The sequence below is a fragment of the Arvicola amphibius genome, chromosome 10 (assembly GCF_903992535.2).
Source record: "Arvicola amphibius chromosome 10, mArvAmp1.2, whole genome shotgun sequence".
NCBI lineage: Eukaryota > Metazoa > Chordata > Mammalia > Rodentia > Cricetidae > Arvicola > Arvicola amphibius.
In genome coordinates this window covers 102,277,097-102,289,572 of record NC_052056.1, presented here as the reverse complement: position 1 = coordinate 102,289,572, position 12,476 = coordinate 102,277,097, and the positions used below count along the sequence as shown (strand labels likewise).

Here is a 12,476-nt window from a genome sequence, read left to right as displayed (position 1 = left end):
TCACTCCCTTCCAGAATAATCTCTGGTTTGCAGAAACCCTTATCACCATGTCACAGAAATACAGACTTGCATGTTTACAGCTGGGGCCTGTCCCATGACATATGCTTTCTTTGCTGAGTTACAATAAGTACCACTTGCTGTGTGGGAAAATCTGCGTATCCATTTAAAAAATTACCTTACAAACTGTCCTCTATAAAGCCTACTCGCGTCACCAGCACGGTCTGTTTTCGTTTCTCATTGTGGTCAATTACAGGAAGTATTTAAGAATGAAAATGGGGAAACCTGCATTTGGTTTACACCTTTAACTCCACTACGACATACTTATTTCAAGCTTCAGCCGAATATGTAAATCTTTGTAATTATTCTATGAGATAGTATACAGCTAAAACCTCCTCCAATGCTGGAAGATGAACCCAGAATCTCACTCCTCCTAAAACGCCCCTCTGTCACTGAGCAACAGCCCCTGCTCCACTGCAATCATTCTTTTTTGTTATTTAGAGACACAGTCTTAGGTACTGCAATGTGGCCTGAAACTCAACATGAAGCTCAGGCTGGCCTTCAACTCCTGATCCTCCTGCCTCACCTTCTAAGTGTTTAGATTGCAAGTGTGCACACGACTCACTGTATCCACTATCGAGAGCACAACTACATTTTTAACACTGCCAAAGCAACTGGTAGCAACCCTCTGCACTCTTCGTAGAATACTAGAACTTTGACCTACATGAATGTTTTTAAGACCGCTTACCTTATGTTACATAATTTGATTTACGCGTGTTAAAAGCCTCAAGAAAATGTAAGCGTTCCCACACTGCCTCGTTAGGAGAAATCATTAGTTATCCGCGAAGCAAGTCTCCCACTACCAGTGAACAAAGATTACAATCAGCGGCGAAGAAAAACAAGTCAAGGCCAGGAGGTGAAAAGCGGCCTCTGGACAGCGGCACAGAACGGAGGCCAAAGACTATAAATGCCCACAAGCGGGCAGATCGTAGACGCTCTTGGAATAAATGTTGACCTAACCCTCGACGGCCCGTCCGCAGCCTCCCGGTGCCCTCCAGGTCTGGGCCCGAGTTCGAACACCGAAGTGGCCTGGGGCCTCAGGTGGCTCTCGAGGACCAGTAGCGCGAGGGAACCGAGCGGACAGCGAGCCCTGGGACTGCGCGAGCCATCCCCGTCTCACCATCATACTTAGGGTCCGAGACCTCCGCGGGGAAGTCGATGGCAGGGGGCGCGCCCACCGCCCCCGCCGCGTCCTCGTCTGCGTCGCTCTCGCCACCTCCCGCCATCACGGCCGCGAGCGGACAGCAGCCACCCTCTGCTTCTCCGTTGACGCCGTCCGCCGCAATTACCTCCCCCGAGCCGGAAGTAACCCTAGAACAGACGGAAGTCCCGTCTCCAGACCGGGGAACCTCTGTTAGGGGAGGGTTATCCCTGCCCCGCCCCCCTTTCCCGGCAAGGACACGATTGGCTGATCCAGTGCGGGCGCGAGTGGGCGTGATAAACTGGGCTTGCGAGGCGCGGCACTGGTGCAGGAAGCCTTTACTCCCTGACTCAGGTGGACAGTTCTTTGTCCTCCTCTGACCGGCCCGAGTTATTCCTGTAGACTTCCGTAAGCTCCCAAATCTCACGCCTGCAGCTTCGATCTAGAAAGTATAGTAAGCGATGTGATCCAAACTCAGAAAAACAGAGACCGCATATTTCTCACTCAGATGCAGATCCTCCTAGTCTGTAATGGACATAAAGTGGGAGTGTGTGCCTGCTGCCTGTGGAGGTCAGAAGAGGACAGAGGACATCGGATTCCCTGGGACCTGAGTTACAGGGGGTTGGTATCTGCCATGGGGTGCTGTGCATTTGAACCGAGGTCCTCTACAAGGGCTCTTAATTGCTAAACCATCTCTCCAGCATCTACCTTTGTAGGTTAATTTTTGAGAAATCAGCCACCTAAAAGAATCTAATTTTAGAAGTGATAATCTATTGTATATACAATGATTTATAATTTAAAAAGAAAATAACACCCACCATAATGGTTTATCCTTTGAATTCCTCCATTTGAACACTTGAGAGGAGAGGTAGAAGCAAGAGGATCAAAAGTGCAAATCTAGTAGGTAGTGAGTTTGAGGCCAGGCTGAACTAAATAATGAAAATAAACTCGTCTACATGACCTGGCTCAACTAGAGATGAATTTACTTTGATCCATTGCAGATCTTAGCAAAATGGGAAATGCTGGCCAGATTCCAAAGAGAATCTAATCTCAAGGAAATTCCTCTGGCTTTTGAGACAACTTTACAATTGTTGTCAAACCAGAGTTGTATTTTATTCCTCGTGAGCCCCCACCACAACCACCCTAGATGACTCATGGCTTGAAGTTCAGATTTAAAAATCCACCCTGGGTCTTAGGAGATAAGTTTGCTTCTCGCTCAAGCACAAAGACCTGAGTTCAGACCCCAGCCCCCCACAGAAGCCGCCGGGTACAGCCATGCATGTTACACCAGAACTTGTCAAGGGCAGAGACAGGTGTAGCCTGAGGGATTGCTGACCTGCTAGTCTAGCCTAATCTGGGAGCTCCAAGTTCAATGAGAGACCCTGTCTCAAAAAACTAAGGTGGAGAAGTCTCAGTGATTGGAGCACTTGTTCGTCCAGAGATCCTGAGTTTGGTTTCCAGCATCCATGTCTAGCAGCTCATATCACCTGTAACTCCAGCTCCAGGGGATCGAAACCCTGTAGGCCTCTGTGGGCACAAACAAATTTAAAGAGAAATAAGGTGGTGAGTACTATAGAGCTGATGGCAATCTATGACCTTCACATGTTCATGAACATACACACGTGAATATACCACATGCAAACATACAAACATTTCTAAGGTGTACCATCTTTGTCGTCTGGTAATATCCCTGCTTTGGTGGCCAATGCAGTGCTGTTGAAAATAACTCGTAGGAGCTCCCAAGGTAGATAATACAGCTGGCATTTGGGGCCTCAAATTTAGTGTGGTGTGCAAAAATGGGAGAGTTGACATTTTTCTTTTAACATATGTTCCATACAGAGTCATACTGTGTGTGCTATACAGACAGCCTCTCCCAGGTGTGGGAAAAGAACAGCCTTCCTGGAGGGTAATTTAGCTGAATGTATCCACAGCTTTTTTTTTTTTTTTTTTCTACTTACAACTCAGCAATTCCCCTTTCAGGAATGTTTCCCAAGTAAAAGGTTAAACTATCACAGTGTTACAGGCCTGTGACCACAGGATCTGAGAGGGGAACCAGGAAGATAAGGAGTTCAAGGCCATCCTGGGCTACGTAGTAAGTTTAGAGAGCAAGCTGGCCTACATGACACTGTCTCAATTGTTTTTTATTTAAAAGCCAATAGGATAATATATTTGGATGACTAAATTATGAATATCCATACAATAATATGGTCTGTAGGAAAAAAAATAACATTGGTATAGAATCTGGTGAGATGGCCCAGGGGATAACGTGCTTGTGTGCAAACTTGAAGACCCGAGTTCAGATCCTCAGCACCGTACCAGCACCAGCCAGGCATACCGGTCACTTCTCTGTGATAAACACAGTGACTAAAAGCAACTTGGCGAGGGAGGGGTTAATTTTCCTACAGGTTTCAGTCCATCATGAAGGGAAGCCAAGGCAGGGTCCTGATCAGAAACCATAAAGAAAAGCTGCTTGCTGGCTTGCCTCCTGTCTTAGCAAGTTGGGGAGGACAGGGTTTATGTGGCTCACACTTCCACAGCACTGTTCATTACTGAAGGAAGTCAGGGCAGAAACTCACACAGAAAAGGAACCTGGAGGCGGAAGATGACGCAGAGGTCATGCTGTTTATTGGCTTGTTCCTCATGGCTTATTCGGTTTGCTTTTCTTTTTCTTTTCTTTTCTTTCTTTCTTCTTTTTTCTTCTTGTTTTTTTTTTTTTTTTTTTTTTTTTTTTTTTTTTTTTTTTTGGTTTTTTGAGACAGGGTTTCTCTGCAGCTTTTTTAGAGCCTGTCCTGGAACTAGCTCTTGTAGACCAGGCTGGCCTCGAACTCACAGAGATCTGCCTGCCTCTGCCTCCCGAGTGCTGGGATTAAATTTTTTTGGTTTTTGAGACAGTGTTTCTCTGTGTAACAGTCATAGATGCCTTGGAACTTATTCTGTAGACCAGGCTGGCCTTGAACTCACAGAAATCTGCCTGCCTCTGTCTCCTGAGTGCCGGGATTAAAGGCAGGCACCACCACCACCCAGCTTACTTTCTTATAGAAGCCAGGACCAGCAGCCTAGAGATGGCACCACCGACAATGGGCTGGACTCTTTCCATAAACCACTAATAAGAAAATGCCCTGCAGGCTTGCCTATAGCCTGATTTTATGGAGGCATTTTCTTAACTGAGGTTCCCTTCTCAGATGACTTCAGCTTGTGCCAAGTTGACACAAAAATATCCAGCATGCTCCCTCTGACTTACTCAGATAGTATTCTTTGATTTTTATTTATGTTTATTTTTGTCCCATTCTGTAGTCTGGGCTATTCTGGAAGTCACTTTGCAGACCAGGCTGGTCTTGAAATTATAGAGATGTACCTGCTTCTGCCTCTGGAGTAGTGGTAAAGGCATGGGCCACCATGGGCCGCTTCAGCTACTATTTTTATACAGCTCAGGCATACATATGAAATTAAGAAAATGCCTTACAGGTGTGGCCAGAGAGTGATCTGATCTAAGAAATGTTTCAGTTGTGGTCCCTCTTCCCAGGGACTCTAAGTTTGTTCAGGTTTACAGATGAAGTTAGTTATGACAGTGACTCTAACTCCAATGCTGTGGGGATGAGAAGGAGACAGGAAGATCCTGGAGAATCGCTGGCCTGCTAATCTAGCTGAAAAGGCAAGCTCGAGATTCAGTGAGAAACCCTGGCTCAAAGAATAAGATGGAGTTTGATTAAGGAAGACATTCCATCATCATCTTCTAGCCTCTATAGGCAACTCCATGGATGGATGAGCGTGTGTGTACCCCTCTCTCTCTCTCTCTCTCTCTCTCTCTCTCTCTCTCTCTCACACACACACACACACACACACACACACACACACACACATACACACACACACACACACACACTGTTACGGACGTGAGGCAGGCCTGTAGATCTCAGCAGTAGAACACTTGGCTAGCATGTACAAAGCGCTGTGCTCCATCCCTAGCACTGAGGAAAACTTGCCCCTCCTTTTCAAATTTGAAAATGTTGGTGTGGTGTGCGATATCTGGCCCATGCTAGCTCTTCGCCATCAGCAAACATGTCCAGCATTAGTAAAAGGTTAACTCTTTCAAGTGAGCATGCAGACAGAAGCAGAGTCTCTAGAAGATGCAACTCACACTACAAGCTCCTCAGAGTTTCAGTTTCACCTGTCCACAGGGGTCTAGCCACAGGAGAACATCAGACTGCTTAAGATAGATCTGTGAGGAAATTCATCAAAGTATAGTTCTTTTTCAATTTTTATTATGTGTATGAGTGTTTCACCTGCATGTACGTCTATGCATGCACCATTTGCATGCCAGGTTCTTACAGAGGTCAGAAGAAAGCATTGCATCCTCCTGGGACTGGAGTTACAGATGGTTATGAGCTGCCATGTGGATGCTAAGAACCAAACTCAGGTCCTCTGGAAGGGTAGTCAGCGTTTCTTAACCACTGAGCCATCCCTCCAGCTCCAGTCTATTTTCTAATTATTTTTGTAACCATGCATGATGTACGTGTGTGTGTGGGGGGGGGGGAGTCAGAGTGCCACAGCACACATGCAGAGGTCAGAAAATAATTTTGTTTAGTCTAGTTTCTCTTCCCACCATGATTCTTGAAATCAAACTCATCTTGTTAGGTTTGTTCAGCAAGAGCCATTATTGGCTGAGTGATCTCACTTGTCTCCAAAGTGTGGTTTTTAATATACAAGCAACGAAGGAAAAACAGAAGAGCAGTCACAGGACATCAGTGTAACTGAGCCTCCATGAGGCCGCTGCAAAATTGATAAGGCATGTTTCTCTCATTGTTTCCATGACAACACACTCCTCTGGGGACTTTTCTATTTTACTGATTCCTTCATCTCTGTGTCCATTATTGAATCTTTGTCTCCAGATATATAAATTTCATAGGGCTCATGTTATCTGTCTCCAAATTCACTTAGGTGATACATTACGATATCACCCCAGCCATGGTGGCACATACCCATAATCCCAACACATCAGAGATGGAGGCAGGTCATACTCAGCTACAGGAGAACTTGTCTCAAAACGTACCCCACAAATACAGGTGCCCACGCCAGGTGGTGGCGGCACACATCTATAATCCCAGCACTCAGGAGGCAGAGGCAGGTGGACCTCTGTGAGTTCAAGGCCAGCCTGGTCTACAGAGTGAGCAGAGTGAGTTCCAGGACAGGCTCCAAAGCTACAGAGAAATCCTGTCTCCAAAAACAAAGACGAAAACAAAAAAAGAAAGAAAAAGAAGAAAAAAAAAAAGAAAAAATACAGGTGCCCAAGGGTTAATGGCATTTAGTAACAATATTTATTGTCAGTATTATAATAAAAAATTAAGGGCCAATATCTGTAATGATTAACTGATTAACATCATTACAGTTGTCAACTTGATGGGATTTAGAATCATCTCAGAGTGATACCTCCAGGTACACCTGTAAGGGATTGTCTGGATTAAAGTTAGCCTCTGAGACTGTCCTTAAGGGATTATATAGATTAGTCATTTCATGAGTCTGTGAGTGGCACCATTTTCTCTGGGCTGGATTGCTGGACTGTATGACAAGAAGAAAGTGAGCTGAGTGCAGGTGTTCATTGCTCTCTGCTGCAATACATTCTTTTATTGTTCTCAGTGCCAAGGATCGAAACTGGGGTCTCATGTGTATGTTCTTATGCCTACATACATGTGAGCATAGACCCCAGAGAGCATGTCAGAGGACGGTTTGTGGGAGTCAGTTCTCTCTGAGTTGGTTTTCCCTTTTACCGTGTGAATCCTGGGGCTTGAACTCAGGCTGTGAGGCTTGCCACTCTTTAACACTGAGCCATGTCACTGGACCTGTTCTTCGCGTCTTGGCTGTGGATGCAGGTGACCAAACGATCTCAAACTCCTGCTGTTATGTTGTCACCGCCATGATGGACTCTACCTCAAAACTGTGAGCCAGAAAAAAAACTCGTCACACTTAAGTTGCTTTCGTTGAGAGTATTTCATCACAGCAGAAAAAGAAACCAAGACAATGTCCATCACAGATGGGACAAAGACTATGAATGTAAATGAATATTACTGAGCAATTAGAGGTATCGAGTGCAGATATATCATCAGGGACCTTGAATCAGTACAGGGAAAAACCTAAAACACAATGCAACTGTGGTTCGAATATAATTGGCCACATAAGCTCATAGGGAGTGGCATTATTAGGTGTGGCTTTGTTGGAGTAGGTGTGGTCTTGTTGGAAGAAGTGTGTCACTGTAGGGGTGGGCTTTGAGGTCTCCTTTGCTCAAGCTTTTCTCAGTGTGACACTCAGTTCACTTCCTGTTGCCTGTGGATCAAGATGTAGGACTCTCAGCTCCTTCTCTAGTACCATGTCCGCATGTATGCAGCCATGTCCCACCATGATGATAATGGACTGAACCTCTGAAACTGTAAGCCACCCAATTAAATGGTTTCCTCTATAAGAGTTGCTGTGGAAAGTTCTTCACAGACCTTGATAGAACGGTACTCAGTTTCATATGGAAAACTAAAAAAAACACAGGATAGCCAAGACAATCCTCTACAATAAAAGAACTTCAGGAGGCATCACAATCACTGACTTCAAACTCTACTACAGAGCTACAGTACTGAAAATAGCATGGTATTGGCATAAAAACAGACAAAAGGATCAATGGAACCAAATTGAAGACCCAGATATTAATCCACACACCTACCAACACCTGATTTTTGACAAAGAAGCAAAAAATATCAGATGTAAAAAACAAAGCATATTCAACAAATGGTGCTGGCATATCTGGATGTCAACATGTAGAAGAATTAAAGTAGATCCATATCTATCACCATGCACAAAACTCAAGTCCAAATGGATCAAAGATCTCAACATAAAGCCAGCCACACTGAGTCTCATAGAGGAAAAAGTGGGAAGTACACTTGAATGCATTGGCACTGGAGACCACTTCCTAAATATAACCCCAGTACCACAGACACTGAGAGAAACAATTAATAAATGGGACCTCCTTAAACTGAAAAGCTTCTGTAAAGCAAAGGACATGGTCAACAAGACAAAATGGCAGCCTATAGAATGGGAAAAGATTTTTACCAACCCCACATCAAACAGAGGTCTAATCTCCAAAATACACAAAGAACTCAACTAACTGGTCATCAATAGAACAAATAATCCAATAAAAAAAGGAGTACAGACCTAAACAGAGAACTCTCAACAGAAGAGTCTAAAATGGTTGAAAGTCACTTAAGGAAATGCTCAACATCATTAGAGAAATGCAAATCAAAACAATTCTAAAATTCCATCTTACACCTGTAAGAATGGCCAAGATCAAAAACACTGATGACAACTAATTCTGGAAAGGATGTGGGGTAAAGGGAACTCTCCTGCATTGCGGTGGGAGTGCAAGCTGGTACAGCCCCTTTGGATATCAGTATGGTGATTTCTCAGAAAATTAGAAAACAACCTTCCTCAAGACCCAGCAATACCACTTTTGGGTATATATCCAAAGGATACTTAATCGTACCACAAGGACATGTGCTCAACTATGTTCATAGCAGCTTTGTTTGTCATATCCAGAACCTGGAAACAACCTAAATGTCTCTCTACTGAAGGAAGAATGGATAAAGAAAATGTGGTACTTATACAAAGGAGTACTACACAGCAGAAAAAAATAAATGGATGGATCTAAAAAACATCATATTGAGTGAGGTAACCCAGATCCAGAATGACAATTATAATATGTAATCACTCATAGGTGGCTTTTAGACATAAAGCAAAGAAAATCCAGCCTACAATTCACAATCTCAGAGAACCTAGACAACAATGAGGACCCTAAGAGAGACATACACGGATCTAATCTACACGGGAGATAGAAAAAGATAAGATCTCCTGAGTAAATTGGGAGCATGGGGACCATGGGAGAGGGTCGAAGCGGAGGAGAAAGGAAGGGAGGGGAGCAAAGAAAATTGTATATAGTTCAATATAATCAATAAAAAATAAAGAGTTGCTGTGGTCATGGTGTCTTTCACAGCAATACAAACACTAAGCAACTATGTTCATTGTTTGTTTATTGAACACTGTGATGTCAACCCTACTCCCTCGTCTTGTCCTAAGTGTTCTTACTCATTGATTCCTCATAACAAACATGCTATAGAGATAGTGTGATTATCTTATTTTATAGTCAAGAACACAGGGCCAAATATTCAGCCCGAGGACATATGACTTATACATTGTACAACTAGGATTTTTCACATATAATTTTCCATGTTTTTCTTTTCTGTGGTGTGTGTGTGTGTGTGTTTATTTGCATGTATGCCTATTTGGGGAGGAGGGTGCACATGTGTACACATGTTTGTAAAGCTGTGAGGTTGCCATAGGAATCATCCTTGATTTCCCTTCCTCTTATTCACTGAAGCAGGGGCTCTCAATAAAACCTGAAGCTCCCTGGTATGGAAAGTCAAACTAGCTAGCATGCTGAGAATAGCATCTCTGCCTTCTGGGACAGAAATTATATCTGTCCATGCACACCCAGCATTTATGTGTGTTCTGGGGATCTAGAAACCTGTATCTATTTGATAATAGTTTTGTTAAGGTATTGTTTGTATATTATATGATATATATCATTTGTATATTTTACAATATATTACATATGTATGTTATGATATGATTATATTATATAATTTGTGATTAAATGTATATTATATGATTCACTCTTATCAAATGAATTTAGTATATTCAGAGAAATGTGAAACTGTCCTGGATAATTTTAGACATTTTCATCACCCTGTAAAGAGACAGATCCTTAGCAGACTTAATTGAAATCCAAGCAGTTTGACTCCAAATTTAGCTTCAGAAAGAACAGCATGGTGTCACATATGCAAATTTTTACATATGCTAAAAAGTATGTTATTTATGCACATATATAGTCATATTAAAACATTAAAATAACATGGAAATGTTACTGACATTATTATTATTATTACTACTACTATTATTATTTTGGTTTTTTGAGACAAAAATCTTATGTGCCTGCAGCAAGTCTTGAATTCCCAAGGTATCCCAGGCTGGCCTTGGACTCCTGATCCTCCTGCCTTCACCTCAATGTCTAGGATTACAGGAATGCACCAGTGTTATGCCCAGCTTCTCACTTTATTTTTCACAATGCTAAGGACGAAGCCCAGAGCTCCATGAACTCTACCACTGAGCTCTGCCCCACTTGGCACCAGCAGCAGCATCATCGTTGTCGTCGTCATCATCATCATCATTGAGAAATGATTTTTATATATTCCACACTGGCCCAAAACTCAGTATGTAACCCAGACTGGTCTTGAAATTTTAGTCCTCATATTTCAGAATCCTGAGTGCTAGAATTACAAGGGAGTACCAACATGCCCAGCTGGCTCCTGACTTTAAGAGTGATTCCCAGGCTAGGTAGAGGACTCAGTTGGAGAAGTTCTTGCCTTCCATGAACAAAGACCTGAGCTCAGTACCCAAGGATCTGTGTTTGAATGTCACAGAACCCATTTTTTTTTCAAAGCTGGACATGGTAGAACATACTTAAAACCTCAGCATTGTGGTGAAAGGGATTCGTGGGGCTTACTTCACAGTGAGAATAGCCTACTTGGTGAGTTCCAGGCCAATGAGGGACTCATAAAGCAAAGTGTGGCTGGTTCAGCAGGTCAAAGTATTTGCTTCCAAGCCTGATTTCCTGCCTTCAATCCCTGGGACCCACACAGTGGGAAGAAAGAACTGACGTCAGCGAGTTGTCCTCTGAACTCCACACGTGCACCATATCATGCACATGCACACACAAACAAAGTAAACAAACAAGCAAAGTGTAACTTAAAATACTAAGGAGGACAGTACCTGAGAAGCAACACCCAAAGATGTTCTCCATCCTGTGCACACACATGCACACCGGAGCACACATATATACGCACACGATAAGAGTGATTATCTTTTTTTTTTCCTGCTGACACAGTCTATAATCCAGTACATCCCGGGGTGCCCTAGATCTCAGTACATAGCTGAAGACGACCTTTGAACTTCTGACATTCCTGCTTCCACTTCTCAAGTGCTGAGATGACAGGACTATACCAACAAGCCCAATTTTATGTAGTGCCAAAGACTGAACCCAGGGTTTCATGCGGGCTAAGCAAGCCCTCTGCACACTGAGCTATAGTCCCAGACTTCAGAGTAATTATCTCTTGAGAGGGTGTAAGGAGAGTGATTTCTGAAAGGCTTGTATCCAGCTGGAATCCAGCTCCATCTGTGATCGTCAGTTCTATAAAAGTAATTGGTATAGTTGAAGTATGGTTTTCCCCTTATGAAATGCATGCTGAAATTTAATCCTTGTTATGAGATTAAAAGATGAGACTTGGTGAGATCTTTAAGAGGAGATTAATTATCTACCCTTGTGAATGGATTAAACCACTTATGCAATTAATGGACTAATGTGGTTTTTGATTTTTTTTTTTTCAGGAGATTGCTGTAAAAGCCAGTTCCGCTGTCTCGCTCCTGTTTCCACTCTCACCATTATGATGGCTGCGGAGCTTTGGAACTCTGCCAGCACAAAGGCCCCAAATGTTGTTCCTGTAACTTAAACTTCAACTGTGAACTAAAATAAATTTCTTTTTGTTATGATGTGCTCAGCCTGTGGTAGTGTGTTATTCACTACATAATTTGTAGTAGAATCGCCAGCAACATTCAACGTCAGCGGTTGACTTGGGATGCAGAAATATTGGTATAGTCTTTGTTTTCAATATTCTCCATAGTCTTTGCTTTTTTGTCTTGAAGTATTACTATTATGTAGTTGGGCTTTATTCTTTTGTCTTGATTTTATTTACCGTATGATAATTACTTTTTAGACAGTCTTAGGTAGTTTAAGTTAGCCACAAGGGTTCTAGGTAGGCAAAGACAATCTTGAAGTCTTGAGCATCCCAGCTCTACCTCTTTCAACAAATGGTGTTGAGAAAACTGGTAGAAGTAGAAAATTGAAAGTAGATCCCTATCTCTCACCCTGTATGAAAAACCAACTCAAAATGGATTTTTTAAAAAAAGGGGAAAAAAACCTATGTATGGCTTAAACCTTGAAACTATTATAAGAGGAGGTTAATATTGTAGGGGAGACTTCAAAATCCAGGCATTTGCCTAGGACTTTCCGAAAGGGGCCCTATCCACTCATTACGCCAACAACTGACAAACAGGATGGCATCTGGTGCTCCAACTATGAAGTACCAATGACAAGCAAACAGGGAAAACTGTTCAACACCATTGGTGATCA

At 42.9% G+C, this 12,476-nt stretch overlaps 1 protein-coding gene across 1 annotated transcript in view; it reads right to left on the bottom strand.

The window, feature by feature from the left end:
• The window catches only part of Eif2ak1 (eukaryotic translation initiation factor 2 alpha kinase 1), a 38,749-nt gene extending 37,371 nt beyond the window's left edge, over positions 1-1,378 (bottom strand). The window contains exon 1 of the mRNA XM_038344994.1: positions 1,178-1,378. Within this exon, the coding sequence (XP_038200922.1) occupies positions 1,178-1,283 (106 nt within the window). The 5' untranslated portion in view covers positions 1,284-1,378. The remainder of the gene's footprint in view (positions 1-1,177) is intronic.
• Positions 1,379-12,476: the final 11,098 nt, after the last annotated feature.